General features: G+C 43.2%; 1 protein-coding gene across 5 annotated transcripts in view; it reads left to right on the forward strand.

Moving 5' to 3' along the window:
- The window catches only part of LOC126465638 (organic cation transporter protein-like), a 254,040-nt gene that overhangs the window by 214,810 nt on the left and 16,129 nt on the right, over nucleotides 1–23,101 (forward strand). For all 5 annotated transcript variants that reach the window (XM_050096322.1, XM_050096324.1, XM_050096323.1 and 2 more), the window contains exons 7-9: nucleotides 3,983–4,210; nucleotides 10,617–10,831; nucleotides 19,580–19,761. In XM_050096322.1, the coding sequence (XP_049952279.1) occupies nucleotides 3,983–4,210; nucleotides 10,617–10,831; nucleotides 19,580–19,761 (625 nt within the window). The remainder of the gene's footprint in view (nucleotides 1–3,982; nucleotides 4,211–10,616; nucleotides 10,832–19,579; nucleotides 19,762–23,101) is intronic.

Here is a 23,101-nt window from a genome sequence, read left to right on the forward strand (position 1 = left end):
GCCCGTCAGCTTTTTTTTCTGTTTCTAACACAGTCATTTTCTTTACTATTTATATTACAATTGATGCAATGGGGAAAATACGTGTAATCGGATGAACTTTTATTAAATTTACGGTGTTATTTGGCAGTCTACTAATTTTTATTATCATAAATAATATAATATTCATAACTACCGACTATTAAACGGCCAAACGCATGAAGTGATTATGAAAATGTATGCTTGTCCGTCATTTGAGAAATCCCTTATACCTGGAGGGAGCCCGAAACGACTTGTTACCTCCAAGTTTTGACCGGCACAGACGGCTTTCGAAAGATGTAAAATTAATCGTCGCTTTCGACATTACGAGTATAAGTTGCGGGATGGTATTTTTCGTAAAAACATGAAAAACAAAGTTAAACGGCACCAGCTGCATTGAATAAATGCTATGTTTCCGCACACGCAAGGTCTTTTGAGGTTTTCCATGGAAAAACAAACCTCGTTAACATTTTTAAAAACCTTTCTTTCAGCCGATAATTCGGAAGCAATCCATGCATAACGCAGCATTTCCTTAAATACTGCCGCTGATCATTGGTCATGCAGTATCGAGTGTGTTTTAATAGCGTCTTCACGAGAAGCAATTTCTCGTTCTCTTTCGATTAAATACGAACAATTTTGAAGACACGGACACGCATACATTTTCAGTATCAGTTTATATGTTTGGTAGTTGACTAGTCGGTAGTTTGAATATTATATTATTTCTGATAATAAAAATTTGTAGACTGCCAAGTAACATTGTAAATTTAATAAAAGTTCATCCGATTACACGTATTTTTCCCATTACATCAATTGTAATATAAATAGTAAAGAAAATGACAGTGTTAGAAATAGAAAAAAAAGAAACTGAGGAGCGGGACTCGATCCAGCGATTACGAGACTTGAACGCTAACCACTTTTTTTGTTGTTGATCGTTTTGTTTGGTCGTTGCGGACGTCGCAAGACATCCGTTCAAGTTCGGTGGTTGATCCTTCTACACAGTCTTTTTATTTTACAGGCCAACCGGCTGCCAGCCGGTGTGGCCGTGCGGTTCCAGGCGCTTCAGTTTGGAACCGCGTGACCGCTACGGTCGCAGGTTCGAATCCTGCCTCGGGCATGGATGTGTGTGATGTCCTTAGGTTAGTTAGGTTTAATTAGTTCTAAGTTCTAGGCGACTGATGACCTCAGCAGTTAAGTCGCATAGTGCTCAGAGCCATTTGAACCATTTTTTTGATATTGAAAGGGTAATGCAGTATGTAAAGGGGGACGAAAATTTAATAGTCATGGGCGACTGGAATGCAGTTGTAGGGAAAGGAGTAGAATAAAAGGTTACAGGAGAATATGGGCTTGGGTCAAGGAATGAAAGAGGAGAAAGACTAATTGAGTTCTGTAACAAGTTTCAGTTAGTAATAGCGAATACCCTGTTCAAGAATCACAAGAGGAGGAGGTATACTTGGAAAAGGCCGGGAGATACGGGAAGATTTCAATTAGATTACATCATGGTCAGACAGAGATTCCAAAATCAGATACTGGATTGTAAGGCGTACCCAGGAGCAGATATAGACTCAGATCACAATATAGTAGTGATGAAGAGTAGGCTGAAGTTCAAGACATTAGTCAGGAAGAATCAATACGCAATGAAGTGGGACACGGAAGTGCTAAGGAATGACGAGATACGTTTGAAGTTCGCTAACGCTACAGATACAGCAATAAGGAATAGCGCAGTAGGCAGTACAGTTGAAGAGGAATGGACATCTCTAAAAAGGGCCATCATAGAAGTTGGGAAGGAAAACATAGGTCCAAAGAAGGTAGCTGCGAAGAAACCATGGATAACAGAAGAAATACTTCAGTTGATTGATGAAAGGAGGAAGTACAAACATGTTCCGGGAAAATCAGGGATACAGAAATACAAGTCGCTGAGGAATGAAATAAATAGGAAGTGCAGGGAAGCTAAGACGAAATGGCTGCAGGAAAAATGTGAAGACATCGAAAAAGATATGATTGTCGGAAGAACAGACTCAGCATACAGGAAAGTCAAAACAACCTTTGGTGACATTAAAAGCAACGGTGGTAAGATTAAGAGTGCAACGGGAATTCCACTGTTAAATGCAGAGGAGAGAGCAGATAGGTGGAAAGAATACATTGAAAGCCTCTATGAGGGTGAGGGTGAAGATTTGTCTGATGTGATAGAAGAAGAAACAGGAGTCGATTTAGAAGAGATAGGGGATCCAGTATTAGAATCGGAATTTAAAAGAGCTTTGGAGGACTTACGGTCAAATAAGGCAGAAGGGATAGATAACATTCCATCAGAATTTCTAAAATCATTGGGGGAAGTGGCAACAAAACGACTATTCACGTTGTTGTGTAGAATATATGAGTCTGGCGATATACCATATGACTTTCGGAAAAGCATCATCCACACAATTCCGAAGAAGGCAAGAGCTGACAAGTGCGAGAATTATCGCACAATCAGCTTAACAGCTCATGCATCGACGCTGCTTACAAGAATAATATACAGAAGAATGGAAAAGAAAATTGAGAATGCTCTAGGTGACGATCAGTTTGGCTTTAGGAAAAGTAAAGGGACGAGAGAGGCAATTCTGACGTTACGGCTAATAATGGAAGCAAGGCTAAAGAAAAATCAAGACACTTTCATAGGATTTGTCGACCTGGAAAAAGCGTTCGACAATATAAAATGGTGCAAGCTGTTCGAGATTCTGAAAAAAGTAGGGGTAAGCTATAGGGAGAGACGGGTCATATACAATATGTACAACAACCAACAGGGAATAATAAGAGTGGTCGATCAAGAACGAAGTGCTCGTATTAAGAAGGGTGTAAGACAAGGCTGTAGCCTTTCGCCCCTACTCTTCAATCTGAACATCGAGGAAGCATTGATGGAAATAAAAGAAAGGTTCAGGAGTGGAATTAAAATACAAGGTGAAAGGATATCAATGATACGATTCGCTGATGACATTGCTATCCTGAGTGAAAGTGAAGAAGAATTAAATGATCTGCTGAACGGAATGAACAGTCTAATGAGTACACAGTATGGTTTGAGAGTAAGTCGGAGAAAGACGAAGGTAATGAGAAGTAGTAGAAATGAGAACAGCGAGAAACTTAACAACATGATTGATGGTCACGAAGTCAGTGAAGTTAAGGAATTCTGCTACCTAGGCAGTAAAATAATCAATGACGTACGGAGCAAGGAGGACATCAAAAGCAGACTCGCTATGGCAAAGAAAGCATTTCTGGCCAAGAGAAGTCTACTAATATCAAATACCGGCCTTAATTTGAGGAAGAAATTTCTGAGGATGTACGTCTGGAGTACAGCATTGTATGTTAGTGAAACATGGACTGTGGGAAAACCGGAACAGAAGAGAATCGAAGCATTTGAGATCTGGTGCTATAGACGAATGTTGAAAATTAGGTGGACTGATAAGGTAACGAATGAGGAGGTTCTACGCAGAATCGGAGAGGAAAGGAATATATGGAAAACACTGATATGGAGAAGGGACAGGATGATAGGACATCTGCTAAGACATGAGGGAATGACTTCCATGGTACTAGTGGGAGCTGTAGAGGGCAAAAACTGTAGAGGAAGACAGAGATCGGAATACGTCAAGCAAATAATTGAGGACGTAGGTTGCAAGTGCTACTCTGAGATGAAGGGGTTAGCACAGGAAAGGAATTTGTGGCGGGCCGCATCAAACCAGTCAGTAGACTGATGACAAAAATATATATATATATATATATATATATATATATATATATATATATATATATATATATATATATATATATTGCTTGGGTAGTTCAGTTGGAAGAGCACTTGCTCGCGAAAGGCAAAGGTCCCGAGTTCGAATCTCGGTCCGGCACACAGTTTTAATCTGCCAGGAAGTTTCGCTGAGTTGTTCTGTTTGTGAATCCTTGCGGACGGAAGGTAAGACGTGCGGGCCGCCGGCTGCCGCAGGTTCGTGCCGGAGTCTGTGCGCTGGCTGCTGACGCAGGGCCGGCCGGAGGAGGCAAAGCAGATGCTGCGGCGCGTCGCGGCGGTCAACGGCGTCGCTCCCCCGGACGCCCTGCTGGAGCGCATGCTGCCCGCCGAGAAGCCGCCCAAGGACGCCAGGCAGCCCTCGCTGCTCGACCTCATGCGATACCCCAACATGCGGCGCCGCGCGCTCAACATCTTCTTCAACTGGTTAGCAGTTATCTTTCTTAAGTCACATCCACCTCCCCATGTCCCTCTTCCTCTACCTTCCGATCTTCGCCACCGACCTCCTGAGCCTCATCCGTATCTCCCAACCTTCCTTCCTCTTCCTCCTCCTCCTCCTCCTTATCACTGTGAAAGTCACTTGACGTAATGGTAATTATCCGACTTGTTTACATAACACGCAGCTAGCTTGTATCCTGGAAGTCTTTTACAATGGAATGACTCTATAAAATCTTCTCTGTTTCCAAGTCGTATCTCTTTGAATGTAAACAGCGTTTTCAGTGAGTGTTCCGCTATTGTCGTCACTAGTAAAAAACGTCCGTCAGGACTGGAGGTTAGGGCGGAGCTAAATATAGTTAAGTAATTTTTCACTTGATTGGTTATAGCTCCTCAACTATAATTCTTAATGGCTTGTTACGCATACTGATCGTTAAGTAATTTAACCCTTTGCAAAAGTGTCCATAGTAATTTATTTCCAACAAGTCGCATTTAAGAGCTAGAGCTGTTTAAATTCCAACAGTCAAGTACGCTCAACGTACCCCATACGTGAGGTAAGTTGAGCAAGGGTATGGGGCAAACCACTGGTTCAATGTCAGCTAGACATGAAATAAAATTTCTGTTTGACAATCAACTTATTGTGTCCATTATAATTATCCGGGCTATTATGCTGTGGTCGGTTGATGAATTCTGTGTCGATTCCCAGCGTTTCGTCTCCGACTGCGCCAGTAGCGAGACAGTGGGTGTGTTGGACCTTCCATTGAGCTACGGGCCCCCTTGGAGATGCCTCCCGCAGTCGGAGACGAAACTTTGGGAATCGACATAGAATTCATCAACCGACCACGGCATAACAGCCCAGATAGTTATAATGGACATGATATTTCCGGCCGTGAAAGTCTACATTTTAGAATCATTTATAGTTTTTTAATGACGTAACAGTAAAACTAAAAGTAATTTTCTTTTAATAATAAATAAAAATAGAATGGACAAAACATTAACATATCTTAAGACTAACTTTTGGATTAGACTCAGTTTTTCCATTCAAAATCAGACTTGAATGTTGACGCAATTATCCAGGATGCCACATTACTTTCGTTCTAAGTCAAAGGGTTTGGTTCAGCAACTATTGCTCAACTAACCCAAGCCCGCCCGGCTAGCAGCGCGGTCTAAAGCGCTGCTTCCCGAGCAGGAAGGCGTGCCGGTCCCCGGCGCGAATCCGCCCGGCGTATTAGTGTCGAAGTCCGGTGTGCCGGCCAGAGTGTGGGTGGTTTTAAGGCGGTTTTCCACCTACCTCGGCGAATGCGGGGTGGTTCCCCTGATTCCGCCTCAGTTACACTATGTCGGCGATTGCTGCACAAGCACTGTCTCCAGCGTATGCGTACACCATAATTACTCTACCACGCAAACGGTTGGGGCTACACTCGTCCTGTATGAGACGTTCCCAGGGGGGTCCACTGGAAACCGAACGGCATAATAACCCTGGGTTCGGTGTGGGGCGGCGTTGGCGTGGGGTGGACTGCTGTGGCCTGTTATGAGGTTGTGAACCACTGAGGGCTACGGCGGGACGAATATCGTTTATGGGTCCCTGGTTTAATACAGTACAATAAAATACAAACCCCTACCCAAAAATTAAAAATGAGATTATGAAACAATGGTTAGAATTACATCCAAAATTTTATACATATCGAAAATGTACTAAATTTATGTGAGTTAACACTATCCTGATTGAAAACCGATAACGTTTGTCGAGTGCAGAAGAAATATTCTGGTTTACGATTATCTTACTTTTTGATCACAAAATACACTATGCACGCGAGTACTTTATTCGGTCGACAAGTCGCCACTGCCGGTCGCGTGATGGTTTACCTCCCACGACCGCTTCTTTCCACAGTTTGATGCATTAGCGTGTGGTGAATAGTTTCCGAGATATTTCGTTTTCCCTACGTGCCCTTATGCTCAACTAGCCTCGCCCTACCCAATTCTATTTTCCTTTATTGTTATTTCAACTCTCCACGAAGGGGAGGGCTGACAGCGGATATAACCGCTTCTCAACCACAGACTACACATGAAACTTATGTAAAAACACATTGAGTGACGATTTTTTAAAAACTGCTTTGGTGTACGATATTTACGATTTCTAAAAGGTGATTAACTCAAGACTGAAAAACAAACTGGTGGACAATATTGATCACTTTTAAAAACTTTGTAGATTATTTTATATCACACTAAAAATGAAATTGCTAATGATGTGAATGTTGCTATGGTGTAGAGGTGATACTGGCAAAGCATGAGAGTAGTCATGGCTCTGACGAAGATGGAGTGGTGAGTGTGACTACGAGGCCCTATGGAACCACAGGAAGCGACTGAAATTCAGCAGAATGGAAGTGGGAGGGAAGGAAAAGGGAAGGAAGGACGGACGGACGGACGGACGGACGGAAGGAGCTTAGTGACTGCGGTTGGAAGAAGGGTATGTCTCGGGACTGATCGCATCGTTCGCAAGGGGAGTTCGTTGAAATGTCGGCGCCTTTGGTCAGCTATCGAACTGAGAGATAATCTGGCTGACCAAGTGAATGAAACGATGCACGAAAACAAATAACATTGCTATGTTGTGTTCAAACTAATGAACAGATAACTGCTACTTGTGCATGGTAGTCAATGCCTACAGGAGGCGGCCGCGAACAGTGACGACAGCAGCAGCTGATGGTTCGTTCCGTTGTTTACACAGATTGATGCAGGCGTGGCATCGGCCAAACCTTCTATGCCCAGGGTGGCACCACAATCTGGTCGTCTTCAGACTTAAAAGGAAGGAAAAAAAAGCGCCATCTGCGTTGGTGGCCGAGGAGATCAACGCTACGTGAGGTATATATGTGACTACGTTCTTTTTCTCATAGGCATTTCCTTTACTGGTACAGTCCCAACAGTAGGAACGATAGTTTACACTGTTTCCCTACGCCTCTCACGAACAAGAAGACGCCAAGTAAAACTTGAGCAGTTTTTAACGGATGTTGACACAGTAATTTATTAATTTCTTACAAAATGACGGCAACCGAAATGTTTCCAGATTCCGGTTCCTCAGTTCGTTAGGAATCATTTTCGTAAAGCTGCTTTTCTGTTAAAAATTTCTTCAATGGTTTAGCTCGCGATTGAATTTTTAAGTACCTCTAAATAAAATTAATAGGTAAATTATGGATACGCCGTCAGGTTGTTAATTGATAAAGCATCCTGACTTCGTCAACTGATTTGTTGTTCGCTATTTTTTCCCGGACACGCGATGCTGTGGCTCGATCTGGATAAATGGAAAGAAAGGAAAGAGAAAGAACATGTTCCTAATATGTGCGGGAATTGGATGTACATCCTCATCTCCTTCTTCGAACTTCCTCAGTCCATTTCCCCCCACCCCTGTGTAGATCTCCTCTTCCCCCCTCTCGCTGATTTTGAGCCTTGTTCATTGTTATTGCAAATTCAGATTCCGTAGTACTATTCAAATCACAAGCCGAAACCCTTAAATAGAATTTTCCTGTTTGCAAATAACATTTCACTATTACATATTGTATATACGCACATCAAAAAATGTTTTGCACCACTTCATTTCCCAGAACCCTTTAAGACATGTTGACTGTGGATATTGTATCACAGACACAGCCCCTTTGATTATTCAGAGATGTCACTAAACCCGGCCAAAGATGTAAACAACCATGAATGAGCAGCGCCTATTAGACGGAGGGGGTCCGACAGCCGATCAGTTCGTCATTCCACCAGGAAGGAGGTAAACGGCTCATGTTGTCTGTAGTTCAACTATGCCTAGACGGTCAAAACCGCGGTTCCATCGCGTCCGCACTGTTACTTTGTGCCAGGAAGGGCTCTCAAAAAGGGAAGTGTCCAGGCGTCTCGGAGTGAACCGAAGCGATGTTGTTCAGACATGGTGGAGATACAGAGAGACAGGAACTGTCGATGCCATGCCTCGCTCAGGCCGCCCAACGCTACTACTGCAGTGGATGACCACTATCTACGGATTATGGCTTGAAGGAACCCTGACAGCAACGTCACCATGTTGAATCGTGTTTTTCGTGCAGCCACAGGACGTCGCGTTAAGACTAACTGTGCGCGATAGGCTGCATGATGCGCAACTTCGCTCCTGACGTCCATGGCAAGGTCCATCTTTGCAACTACGACACCAGGCAGCGCCGTACAGAAGCGCCTAACCACATGCCGAATGGACCACTCAGGGTTGGCATCACGTTCTCTTCACCGATGAGTAACGCGTAAGAGTTCGACCAGACAGTCGTCGGAGACGCGTTTGGAGGCAACCCTGTCAGGCTGACCGCCTTAGACACACCGTCCAGCGAGTCAGCAAGGTGGAAATTCCCTGCTGTTTTGGGGTGGCTTTATATGGAGCTGAAGTATGCCGCTGGTCGTCACGGAAGGTGCCGTAACGGCTATACTATACGTGAATGCCATTCTCCGACCGATAGTGCAACCATATCGGCAGCATATTGGCGAAGCATTCATCTTCATGGACGATAATTCGAGGCCCCATCGTGCACATCTTGTGAATGACTTCCCTCAGGATAACGACATCGCTCGATCAGAGTGGCCAGCATGTTCTCCAGACATGAACCCTACGGAAGACGCCCGGTATAAAATGAAAAGGGCTGTTTATGGACGACGTGACCCACCAACCACTTGAAGGAACTACGCCGATTCGCCGTTGAGGAGTGGGACAATCTGGACCAACAGTGTCTTGATGAATTTGTGAATAGTATGCCACGACGAATAGAGGCATGCATCAATGTAAGAGGACGTGCTACTGGGTATTAGAGGTACCGGTGTGTACAGCAATCTGGACGACCACCTCTCAAGGTCTCGATGTATGGTTACACAACATGCAGTGTGTGGTTTTCATGAGCAATAAAAAGGGCAGAAATGATGTTTATATTGATCTCTGTTCCAATCTTGTGTACAGGTTCCAGAACTCCTGGAATCGAGGTGATGCAAAACTTTTTGATCTGTGTATATATGTTTTATAGGTTACGTATATTAAAAATGTATAGCCTGTATCTGCCGGAATGTTCATTAGAGTATTGTGTAACAACTTTTCCTTTTGAGTACTACATATTTGTTTACATATTAGATAAATAAAAACGCGTTTAATGAAATTCAACGTTGTATAGCCGGCCGATGTGGCCGAGCGGTTCTAGGGGCTTCAGTTTGGAACCGCGCGACCGCTACGTTCGCAGGTTCGAATCCTTCCTCGGGCCTGGATGTGTGTGATGTCCTAAGGCTAGTTGTTGTTGTTGTTGTTGTTGTTGTTGTGGTCTTCAGTCCTGAGACTGGTTTGATGCAGCTCTCCATGCTACTCTATCCTGTGCAAGCTTTTTCATCTCCCAGTACCTACTGCAACCTACATCCTTCTGAATCTGCTTAGTGTATTCATCTCTTGGTCTCCCTCTACGATTTTTACCCTCCACGCTGCCCTCCAATACTAAGTTGGTGATCCCTTGATGCCTCAGAGCATGTCCTACCAACCGATCCCTTCTTCTGGTCAAGTTGTGCCACAAACTTCTCTTCTCCCCAATCCTATTCAATACTTCCTCATTAGTTATGTGATCTACCCATCTAATCTTCAGCATTCTTCTGTAGCACCACATTTCAAAAGCTTCTATTCTCTTCTTGTCCAAACTATTTATCGTCCATGTTTCACTTCCATACATGGCTACACTCCATACGAATACTTTCAGAAATGACTTCCTGACACTTAAATCAATACTGGATGTTAACAAATTTCTCTTCTTCAAAAATGCTTTCCTTGCCATTGCCAGCCTACATTTTATATCCTCTCTACTTCGACCATCATCAGTTATTTTGCTCCCCAAATAGCAAAACTCCTTTACTACTTTAAGTGCCTCATTTCCTAATCTAATTCCCTAGTTAGGTTTAAGTATTTCTAAGTTCTAGGGGAATGGTGACCTCAGATGTTAAGTCCCATAGTGTTCAGAGCCATTTGAACCATTTTCAACTTTGAATCAAAATTTTAGAGCAATGTGGGAAGAACTTTCAAGAGATTTAAGATACTGTGCAAATGAATATATTCCTACCGGACTCCTTGCATTCTGCTTATGCGGCCGCCCACGCGCGCGTATCTGGACGTGGCGATGTTGGGAAGGTTCGTAAGAAGTGGTGTTAAAAGTAGCCTCCTTAATGACATATAGTGTGTTTTATGTGACGAACCGTGGTTGGTTGCATGGAAGAATAAGAAAAGCAGCGAAATAGGATTAGAAATTGCGATCGAGAGTTACGTGACAAACTAACTGCCTACAGCAAATGCTCTGCTGTTACTTGTGCTTCACCTGTGTGAAATAAAAGGTACGCAAGCTTAGCGGCTGCCGTCGTGCTGCAGGTTCGTGAACAACGTGACGTACTACGGGCTGTCTTGGAATACGTCCAGCCTGGGCGGCAACGAGTACCTCAACTTCTTCATCTGCGGCGCGGTCGAGATCCCGGCCTACACGTTCCTGCTGCTGACGCTGAACCGCTGGGGCCGCAAGAGCATTCTGTGCGGCAGCATGCTGGCCGGCGGCGCCGTGTTGCTGCTCACCGCCGCCGTGCCCGAAGGTCAGCCCTCAGCCACGGCTGTCCCGCTGCAAAGCTCGCAGCCGCTAAAACAGTTCCCGCGTGCGAGGGCCGGGGGGCTTCTGGCAACAGGGACCCGGCACGCAAACGATTTGCATCTCAAACGTGAAAAGCGCGCGCAGTGGCATAGTTCTGGAACGTACTTTGTAGCTACACATCACGTGCCCTTTTAGAAATAGGGACTACAACCGCTGAAACTGAGGCTGCAAACATAAAAACACAGCAACAAACTCTCTTACATTGTTTTATTGGTTCTTCCGTTCCTTCTTGGTGGAACAGCGTAATAAGAAGTGAAAAGGACAGTACTGTATATGTTCCACAAGATTAATTTATTCAGTTAACCGGTTTTGGGTCCACGAGACTGTTGTCAGACTTCAACCGATCAGCATCGTGAAAGAAATACACGAGAATGGAAAAGATCGTAGACACCTTTTTTTCGGTTAGACACCATTGTCATTGCTGCGTAATAATAATCTTTCTTCACTCATTATCCGCTTCTTTTAGTGTAACTTCACTTTTCCTATTCCTTTTAGCTTGCCATTAAACTTTACATTATGTCTCTGCCAGCAGGACAATGCAAATTGTCACAGCTCGCAGTGTGCATGCTTGGTTCTAAGAGCACCAGGATGAGGGCACCATACTCCTCTCGCTATCAAACCCCCCTAACATAAAGTCAATAGAAAATCTGTGGCACCACCTCAATCGGGCTGCTTGCACCATGGATCCTCAACTGAGAAACCCAGGGCAGTTGACCACGGGACTGGAGTCGGCGTGGCTCCACATTCTAGGCACCTCCCCGGATCTCATTGACACTCTTCCTGCACGTCCCCATTAGCTAATGTTGTTATTTAGGCTTTTGACAGAGGGCCGCAATGTGACTGGACAGTGTATGTATGGTCCAAGTTTCATCGGTTTGTTACGTGGAAGTGACACATTATGCGCAAGTTACCTTGGCTCTTAAATGTTGCTTATGAGCGTATCTGTAAGAATTAAGGAGCAAAGTAAGAGAATGAACGAAAAACACCATATTGCCTATGTTGTATAGGATTAATTCATTTCGCCGGCCGCGGTGGCCGAGCGGTGCTAGGTGCTTCTGTTTGGAACCGCGCGACCGCTACGGTCGCAGGTTCGAATCCTGCCTCGGGCATGGATTTGTCTGATGTCCTTACGTTAGTTAGCTTTAAGTAGTTCTAAGTTCTAGGGGACTGATGACCTCATGACCTCAGATATTAAGTCCCATAGTACTCAGAACCATTTGAACCATTAATTCATTTCGGTAACCGGTTTCTCCTTACAAGGCCATCAACACACTGACTAGTCGCCTAAGAAGTTATAGTACTTGTAAGCAACATTGCAAAATGTGCTACTCATGCAGACTGAGACACCAACAAAATGGCTCTGAGCACTGTGGGACTTAACATCTGTGGTCATCAGTCCCCTAGAACTTAGAACTACTTAAACCTAACCAACCTTAGGACGTCACACACATCCATGCCCGAGGCAGGATTCGAACCTGCGACCGTAGCAGTCGCGCGGTTCCGGACTGAGCGCCTAGAACCGCTAGACCACCGCGGCCGGCTGAGACACCAACACTGTGGGGGTATAATAATGCGAGTTGTCATGATGTTACAAATATGAAGCTGGCGTTCGCTTTGTCATCTGGCCTAAACTTTAGCTTTTGGTGGACTTTTTCGTCGGAAAAGCGATCTTACGTGATTTACGGGAGTATCAATAATTCTGATTATAGGTTTAAGTGTAAAGCAATCACATTTCATTTATAAGTGGACTCGTTCGAACAAAATTTTTCATATGCATCACTTTTGGTTGCGCTGTTTACTTTTACTGTAGTGGTTTCATTTCTGCCATTTGACTTTCGATGTCCTATTGGTCCATTCGAGGATTTCTGTGGCTGAACGCTGTGAAAAGGAAAGAGCGGAAATCCACCAAGCGTAGTACAATATATTCTCAGCATTCTCGGAAACAGAACATCGACCGAACATCAGTTTCGTCTGTCTTAAGGAAAATGTTGCATCACGAAACCAGCCTTTTTATATCACATATCTCTCTTCTTGGTTATTCCAAAAGTATAATGATTTATGTTATGTATGGCCTGTGGTGCACCGTTTTTGCGTCGACGCCAGTTTTAGATAACGCGATTTTGCCGTGCCTGGTATAGTTTATCCATGGCAGCACGCAAACAGTTCACGATCTGTGCCATTTGGAAAGTGGTTCCAGCCTTATTCCGAAAGCCAATGATCATTCCCTTTAGGTCGTCAAGCGAATCGCTCCGTTTCAGCATTACGCCAATTTTTGCACTGTTTGCAGCGTCCTCCCAACACGCTTTATATACCTTCCACTGGTAGTGCTGTCACCTGCCATCTGTGAGTGGTTATTGCGCGTTGACGTCGACCATAGGCAGTGGTCATATTAAAGTGACTGAACTATGTAGAACGAACTGCTATAATATAGTACAAAAACGTGACTGAAAGAAATACTCAACGACACGAACAGAAATGACAGTCTTATTCAGAGACAATAATTAAACTGAAGTCACCACAGTACTTAAAGTACTGTGTTCGTGATGGTAGTCTCGACATTACAAAATGCGGGACATCGTTCTTAATAGGCAGTGTGATCATCATGGACGGCAATGCGTGCTCTGTAGCTTGTACCCGTGCTGCCAACGAGGTTGGTATCGGGTTCTAGTGTTCAGGTGATCCATTCGTCCACTATCGTTGTTGGCAACCGGTGGACGATTGTTGGTGCATGTGGACTTCCTGCCATACACCTCCCCAACGCGTCGCACATGTGCTCCATGGAATATAAGTCGGGGCAACGGGCAAGCCACTCCATTCGCCGAACATCCTCTTATTTCCAAGAGCTGTTCCATCTGCGCAGTTCGATGTGATCGCGTCCTGGCGTGCATAAAAAATGAATTCAGGACCGAATTCACCCCTGAAAGGACTCGTGGTAAAGCAGTATAGTGTCACAATAACATTGACCGGAGTGTGTACTGTGTGGAAAGACTTAGAGATCAGTACGCCCACGCATCATTATATCTCTTCATATCGTAACAGCTGGACCAATAGTGCTGGACGTACCGTCATATACCGAGAGATGGGAACATACAGTGCGAACATGATCGCTTTGGTGGTCCAGGTCTTACCGCGCGGGAATGCATGATCTTGCGTGGTCGTACTGACTTCCAGATCTTTGAACACGGTACTCTCACTGGTCAGTATTATTGTGACACTGTATTCCTTCTCTGTATACTTCGTTTCAGAAATGCATTCAGCCATGATGTCTTTTTTATGGATGATAATGCGTGCTCACATGGAACAGCGCAGGTAGAGGAGCTGTTGGAATGAAAGCACATTCATGCTCATAAATTAAGGATAATTGCAGAATGTGGTGCCACACAACGTGGCACTACACAACGTGGCACTACACAAAACTGGCGCTAATAGCATAGGCACATAGGGAACACACACGACATAGATATGCAAGTCCACAGTATTGGTGATAAGTTGAGAAAAACGTCCCGAAACACACGTGCTACAAAACGCCACTGTTTCCTGCGCATGTACCCCGACACCAGTATGGGATATGATAACCATGCACACACATACAGGCCGCACAACCAGTTGGCATACTCTGGATCAGGTGGTCTAGCAGCTGCTGGCCTCCCATTCTTACACCAGTGCCTGTCGGAGCTCCTGAAGTGTCCTAAGGGTTTGAAGACGTGCAGCGATACGTCCAGCGAGAGCATCGCAGATGTGCTCGATGGAGTTTAGGTCTGGAGAACAGGCAGGCCACTCCATTCGCCTGACACCTTCTGTTTTAAGGTATTCTTCCTCTTTGGCAGCTCGGTGGGGCCGTGCGTTATCATCCATCAGGAGGAAGGTGGGACCCACTGCACCCCTGAAAAGGCGGACATACTGGAGCAAAATGACGTCATGATACACCTGACCTGTTACAGTTCCTCTGTCAAAGACATGCAGGGGTGTACGTGCACCAATCATAATCCCAACTCACACCATCAAACCACGACCTCCATACTGGTCCCTTTCAAGGACATTAAGGGATCACGCCAGATGAAAACCCGGCGAGAATCACTGTTCAGACTATACCTGGACTCGTCCGTGAACATAACCTTGGACCATTATTCCAGTGACCATGTACTGTGCTCTTGACACCAGACTTTATGGGTTCACCTGTAACCAGGGGTCAGTGGAACGCACCTTCCAGGTCTCCAGGCGAATAAACCTTGTCTGTTTAGTCGTCTGTAGGCTGTGTGTCTGGAGACAACTGCTCCAGTGGCTGCAGTAAGGTCCTGAGCAAGGCTACCTGCAGTACTCCGTGGCCATCTGCGAGCACTGATGGTGAGATATCGGTCTTCTTGTGGTGTTGTACACTGTGGACGTCCAGTACTTTAGCGCCTGGACACGGTCTCTGCCTGCTAGAATCGTTGCCATAATCTTGATCACACTTTGTGGCACACGGAGGGCCTGTGCTACAACCTGCTGTGTTTGACCAGCCTCCAGTCGCCCTAGTATTCCAACCCTCATAACGTCATCAATATGTGTTCTCTGAGCCATTTTCAACACACATTCACCATTAGCACGTCTGAAAACGTCTGCACACTTACTCGCTGCACTGTACTCACACCAACACACCTCTGCGTATGTGGACTGCTGCCAGCGCCACCGTGCGACGACCGCAGGTCAAATGCACCGCATGGTCATATCCAGAGGTGATTTAAACGCGAAAACCGCCCACCAGAGCGTTGTTGCACCATGTGTCAGCATTAACCTTAATTTATGAGCATAAATGCATATTCGGCCTCCCGTTCCCTTGACTTAAATCCCGTCGACTATGTGCAGGATGCGTCGAGCAGACGTTTTGCAGCACGTCCGCATGCACTAACGGCCACCTAGGTGTTGTCAACCATAATGGCGGAGAAATGGAGCACCCTACCAAAAACACTCATTGCCGGCCTTGCTGCCAGAACAGGAGCACGTTACAGAGCATGCATTGCCATCAGTGGTGGTCACACACCGTGTTAAGAACCAAGCACCATTTTTTGTACTGTGCGAGGGACCATCATGAATACGCAATGGCTTCAGTGTAATTATTGTCTTCGAATGAAATTGTCATTTCTGTTAGTCTCATTTCCTTCACTTACTTTCTGTATTAAACTGTAACAGTTCCACGTATGGTCAAAGTATCATAGAGCTATGTTATTTGACATGACACATCATGCGAAAGTTACTTTTGTTCTTCAGGTTTGTACACCAGCGTACGCCACGGTCAGATGCCTTATCCCAGCCCAATCAGTCTGTAGTCTTTCATGAACACATGAGATAACGTCATTAATACCATATACTGCGGAACAGAAAAGTGATTTCAATATAAATGGGCGGCGCGTGCTTTTGTTACATATCTAAGTTAGAGAATAGCTAGTGTACTCCTTCAAGAAGGCCCAGAAGGAATGTGACTGTATAATAATCGATGGCAAAATAACAACGTTGACAGAAATTGACAAAAGTGTGTACAGAATGACAACACATGGAGCTTACCTCATTAAATAATGCTTATATTATTAAAATGTTTTAATGTAATGTTTAATTATAATAAAGTGATTTAATATCATTTGTTCAGATCACTGCTACGTATATCGCTTTAACATAACTCCCAAGGAATTGCAAATCAGAAAAATATAGCAAATGAAAGCATATGTTCGAAAATTTGGGAAGTGCTTATCATGCAATTAATTTAAGAACTACGATAGCAACAAGTTTTCGTAGCATTGACATAATTTACGTGACATAAAATAAAAGTGTGCAATAATAATAATAATAATAATAAGCAAGCATATTATTAAAGATCCCAATACCACAACAGATAAATGCAGACTTTGCAAACAACAAATAGAAACAGTAGATCACATCACAAGCGGATGTACAACACTAGCAAATACAGAATACCCCAGAAGACATGACAACGTCGCAAAAATAATACATCAACAGCTTGCCTTACAACATAAACTTTTAAAACAACACGTTCCTACATACAAGTATACACCACAAAATGTACTGGAGAATGATGAATACAAATTATACTGGAACAGAACCATTATAACAGATAAAACAACGCCACATAACAAACCTGACATCATACTCACCAATAAAAAGAAGAAATTAACACAACTAATTGAAATATCCATACCCAATACAGCAAATATACAGAAGAAAACAGGAGAAAAAATTGAAAAATACATCCAACTGGCTGAGGAAGTCAAGGACATGTGGCATCAGGATAAAGTTGACATCATACCAATTATACTTTCAACTACAGGAGTCATACCACGCAATATCCACCAGTACATCAATGCAATACAGCTACATCCAAACTTATATATACAACTTCAGAAATCCGTAATTATTGATACATGTTCAATTACCCGAAAGTTCCTAAACGCAATGTAACATATACCGTACAGTTAAAAGGAAGTGACGCTTAATCAAGGTCCGCGTCACTTTCATTCCGAACCAGACCTAAGGTCTGAGAAAGGAAAGAATAATAATAATAATAATAATAATAATAATAATCACTATCTCACTAACCACTATGGTTGTGAACACAGGTCTGGGAAAGCATGCGACTGAAGACTTTACCTTTTTTTTTATTTAGATGTAGCTTGTAAATTTTTGGGTTACTTGCCATTTCTTTCTTTTTTTTCCGAGACTTTTACTTTTCATGCTACTTTATTCTCCTAAAGCTAGCTCTGAAATCTGAAAATTGATTTATGCAAAAATTCAAACGCTTGTGCCATTTTTACTTTAAGTTTTTTTAATTGTTCTATGGTGGAGGAGGTTAATTATGGCTCCCATGACACTGCCGAGCTTGCTTTATATCTGCTGTAAATATCTCCCGCAGGAAAATATCGCGGTCATCCCACCAGCTTAAACATTGCCCTATTGACAAGTGAGTTTACTACCACATGTGGAATTCGATGTAATCTTACCCCTGCAGTTAGCACATACCAATTTTTTTCTTTGTCTCGACTTTGCAGTGGCTGTGTTCCTGCACCCACATATGGGGGCGATGGTTTCTGCAGCCAACAGAGAGTTGATGGTACTGCATTAACCTGTGTGCCTTAGTAATGTCCGTGATTGATTGGGCGAGTGATTGATTGGGCGAGTGATTGATTGGGCGAGTGATTGATTGGGCGAGTGATTGATTGGGCGAGTGATTGATTGCATTATGGTCTGTATCCCCCACATTTTGAATCTGCCGTAGTCGAGGTGATTCCTATCAACAAAACATTCTTGCACATTGTAATTGACTGTCTAGATCTACATCATACTTCGCAAGCCACCTAATGGTGTATCTGATCCCTCCAACCCTGTTCCACTCGCGAACAGTGCGTGGGAAGAATGCTTATCGGTAAGTCTCACATGATGTCTGTGGCGGTTTCCCCAAGTAGAGTAGTACATGGTACATCCTCAAAGCCGGATTGTATCACGTGCCAGGCACCATTACTTGGAATGGTCTATATTGCTAATAAGCCAACATGGTTCATGGTGCACATTTCCAGATGCAGATTGCCTATTTAACGGCCTCCAGGGTCAACATAAAATTGATTATCAGTATTTTATATAATTATAAACAGAATTTAATAATTTAAATGGCTGTCATAATCTACTCATTAAGAGGTACAAGCTGATGTTAAACCCTAACACAGTGAGACTAGTTTTACTGTTAGATACTGTGTGCAAGTCTCGCAGCAAAACGCACAAAGAACAAATTACTCAGACAATAGTCATCCAGTATAAAAATTCAGCTTCAGTCAGGAGTTCTAATTGAACAGTTCTTTAATACTAATTCTGTTCACAATGCTTCTGTAGACAGTATCCTTGTATAGCACTGAATGTACGTGCAGAATTATATCATTGTGAGACACACATTCACGAGATATGGCATCATAAACACTGAGATGCATGAAAAATTAGTTTTACTTGGAACCGAGTGCAAATTACAGGGACTTCACTTATCTAGTGTTCGATAATGAGAGCACTTAGCGAATTCCAACAGAGTTTAAATGTACTGGTAGTGTCAGACCTTTTGCAGACTTCCCACTGCTTATAAGCTTAACGTCGAACCTAGAACACATCAACGCACTTGTGAAGCAATCAGACGTTTGAAGCTGTTTTATACAGAGAGTTGGATTCTTCACACAATCAGGTGAGGTGGAGTGGCGGAGTTTACTGGTTGCAGACTTTTTTCTGGCCCATTGTCCAGTCGACTCTCCCTCCACTGGCCAGTACAAAGTCCAGTGATGTCCCAGACCATCTCAGGCAGAAATGTTCAGATCTTTGTGGTTACATGAGTGCACTCCCTCCTATACAACTACTACCACTAGTTCAGTCGCTTATGACTGCATAAACTTCGACAAATAATGCGAGGCATAGTTTTAAAATAAAATTTTAAAAAATGACCAGCTTTTGCAATCCATCGTCATAGAAAGCTCCGTCTCTTTTTTGACCAGTCCTGAACTAACGTTTGAACGTCATCTTCCTCGTAGTGCTGACCCTCTTTAAGTGCAAGAACGAAATTATCACTAGATACTAGATTAGGGTCATATGGAGGGTGATAATATTGCTACGTCCGCGACGCCGGAAGGTGGGAGGTGTGATGAGTGCACTAACGCGGGTCTCCGGGTTGCAGATGCTCTGTGGCTGAAGATAACGCTGGTGATGGCGGGCAAGCTGGCGGTGACCGCATCGTACGGCACGGTGTACATCTTCACGACGGAGCAGTTCCCCACCGTCATCCGCAACGCGGCGCTGGGCACGAGCTCCATGTGCGCACGTGTCGGCGGCATCATTGCGCCCTACCTCAACTTGCTGGTGAGCACGCCTGCCAACCGCATGGCCCAATCTTCCGTCCCCACAGTCCCCCTGTCTGGATTCTTATTTATTTTGTGTTGAGGCCTACCTATGTTTTGTTGCACACTTCACAAAAAGTGAGCCCTCATCAGATGCTCAGGTCGACAACTCCTGTGATATACTCTGTGTCTCCATCCTGTGGTCGTTGGTAGTTCAGGTCCTTTTTTTTTTTATACGGAGATGTTCTTTAACTTACAAATCGCAAACCAAAACTCCACGTAGTGTTTGTTATTGCTGGATTGAAAAAAACTGACATCTTGCTTGATCAGTGTTGCCAATGTATTATTTAATAAAATCGAAAAATCAGAATCATTGGCCTAATCAGCTCAATATTCTCGCAAACTGTCTATACAACTGCCCACATTCAGCTGATACTTGCTCTTGTGGCTTGTGACCTCATTCCCTTGGTGTCAAACATGACCTACTTCAGAATCACGCCGTGTTTTGCGAATCAAATTTAATTGCATATAATTTTCAATTAAGCAGACAATTCAATACATATAAATGACATCCGGATTCCCTCACAAGTTGTCCATTTGTTTTTATAACAGTCAGAACACAGAAACAGCACACGATGAAAGAATTGTGTGTATGTGGCACGAAATGTTACATGTGGTGTACGTTTATATATAACCAAACGGTTAAAATTTCAAGAAAATTGGATGTTTTATTCGAGAGAAAGAGCTTCACAAATTGAGCAATTCCGTGATACATTGGTTAACTCCTGGCCCCTATGCAGGCAGTTATTCGACTTGACCTTGATTGGAAGAGTTATTGGATGTTGTCCTGAGGGATATCGTGCCAAATCCTGTCTAGTTGGTACGTTAGATCTTCAAAATCCCGAGCTGGTTGGGCAGCTTTCTGTTGTGAAGCGATCTGGCGACCTTGCTGGATAAAGTAAGGTTTGGAAAGCTTGAAGAGAAGCAGTAGAAACTGTCACCATATGCAGTTTGGCATTATCTTGCAGAAGTGGAAGCCTAGGATCATCAAGCTACTACTGTGCTGCAAGGATCGCGCAGATAACAAGCAAAGGGGTCCTGATATGAAAAGAAATGGCACTGCAGACCATCATGTCCAAGCCAACATTCAACAAATGGTGACTGACAACTGGTGCACAAAACTATATTCTACCAGAGCCCTAAGTACAGCAAACTCAACAAGAAATCTAACACTGGTAGAGGAGTTGAAGCTAATAAATATATTTACTTTCAAAGTCTTCAGTCATGGCCCATATTACTAAATCTGCCCAAGGAACTTGGTTGAGCTATAGTAAAGTGCCCACCTGGCTTGTGTTGCAAGGAAAACTATTTAAGGTTGCATACACCACATGCACTCTAAAACTAGGAGGAGGTCACAGCCTAATTGATTTCATATAAAAGTGCACTGCTCTGCTGATACTCAAGGCCTCTAATATCATAGAAAACAAATACAGCCTGGCCAGTCAGACAGTCGTCTCATTTGTCAAATATGGACCTGAGTCCAAAACAGCATCCATTTACACTCAGCTACATGTGACAATGCAGCAGAAGAGCAACATTGTAGGACATGCTCCCAATCACCGAGAGGAGACTAGAGATAAAATATGATGCAGTCACAGGAAATCCAGTCAAGAGCAGGACGGAGTCAAAATTTCAACTTCACCATAAAAAATCACATGGAAACAGTCACAATGCATTTATCAACAGAAGCCAGCAGTACATGGCATAAAGATGTTAACAGCATGTTACTGACCAATGAAAAACTAGCAGGCATACACTTGATCAGGATAGATATCTGTGACTTGTGCAGTGAACTAGATGCTCATGAAAGCTTGCAGACATTTGGAAAACTAGTAAAATAATACTCAGCCTGATAAACAGAATGGTGCCCATTTCACTACAATAACAATCACTGCACCAGACTTTAAGCCATTCCCTATCTGCAAGGTCTGCCACCACATGAGTTGTTACCCGCACTGTTCACTCCATCTATCGCCTGTTACATGCTGAACAATTACAATTTCTACTTACCATGGAACCATCACGAGGAAAGAGGGAAACTATGAAAACATGGATTTTTAAAAAGGGCTGCATTAGATACAGCCTTTAAAAAACTGTTATGAAAGTTGGCACCCAGGGTGATCAACAACCATACAACAACAACAACAACAACAACAACAACAAAGTGGCAGTCACAACATCAATAGAGGGCAACTGTCAGAGCAAAGAGGTATCCTTGTACATGGAGTTGGCCTACCAGTAACACCTAACCACATTTAACTGGATTAAGCATAAAATCGTTTCTCATTTGCAAGGTTGAGTTAAGAATGTAAGTTCATAAGTCAATAATAAAAGTTCATAATAAGAAAATTCATTGGAATTTGACTCAGAAGAACTGAAGTCCATAGTAGGTCTGATGACAAACAGTCCACGTCTTAGGGTAGAGAATGATCATTTAAAAACTAGCATTTAAGGTCCCCAGAGTATTGTTCACAGAACTGTAGAACCGCCCTATTCTTTTCAGGTCCAGTTTAATGTTGTACAGGACACACAGTACTGAAGAACTGTTCAGCCACTATTCAGCAATATGTACTCATACTTTAAACAAATTTTAGTTGGATATAAAATGCGAAGATGGCATCTAATAAAATTTTGTTTCACTAATTTAAGTACTAGCATGCTTCTCACAAATAAGGGGAAGCTCCATCATAAAACTGAAATAAAAATTTTGGGTCTCTTCTTATTTAGGCTTTGTAAACATTACAAATAACCAAATAACTAGGTTTTCCTTACTCTTGTTTTTACTAAAAGTGGGAAGAGTAAGGTAACCATGGTTCCATGTTTTCAATTTTTCTTGAGCCAGAAATAACTTTAGTTGCTGTGCAGCACTAAATGAGCTACATTATCACTAACATTAATTCAGACGAATTCAGAGTGTATGGCTTTTCACCTTTGTGGCTTACTTCATTTCATGTAAGAGAATATCAACAAATGATTTTTAGGCAAGCTTGGTTAACAATATAATGCAAACAATCTCTGTTGACAATACAATGGCACAAGTTTGCAATAAAGCAAAGCAGAGCAGATTGGGACATAACATGAAATAAATCTATTTTGCTAGTTTGTTAATATTATGTTATGATTTGATGAAACAGATTCATGATCAATGTAATCTTCAAACATTTGAGATCATCAGTTACCTCTTATATTCAGAGCTGCATAGTCATGCAAGCATAATTTTAAACCATATTGTCATTTCCAACCCATTTCCTTCCAAATTTGGGCAGCACAAACAATAGGTTCCTTACAGAGGAGGGCCCAGA

This window comes from Schistocerca serialis, chromosome 1, assembly GCF_023864345.2.
Source record: "Schistocerca serialis cubense isolate TAMUIC-IGC-003099 chromosome 1, iqSchSeri2.2, whole genome shotgun sequence".
Lineage (NCBI taxonomy): Eukaryota > Metazoa > Arthropoda > Insecta > Orthoptera > Acrididae > Schistocerca > Schistocerca serialis.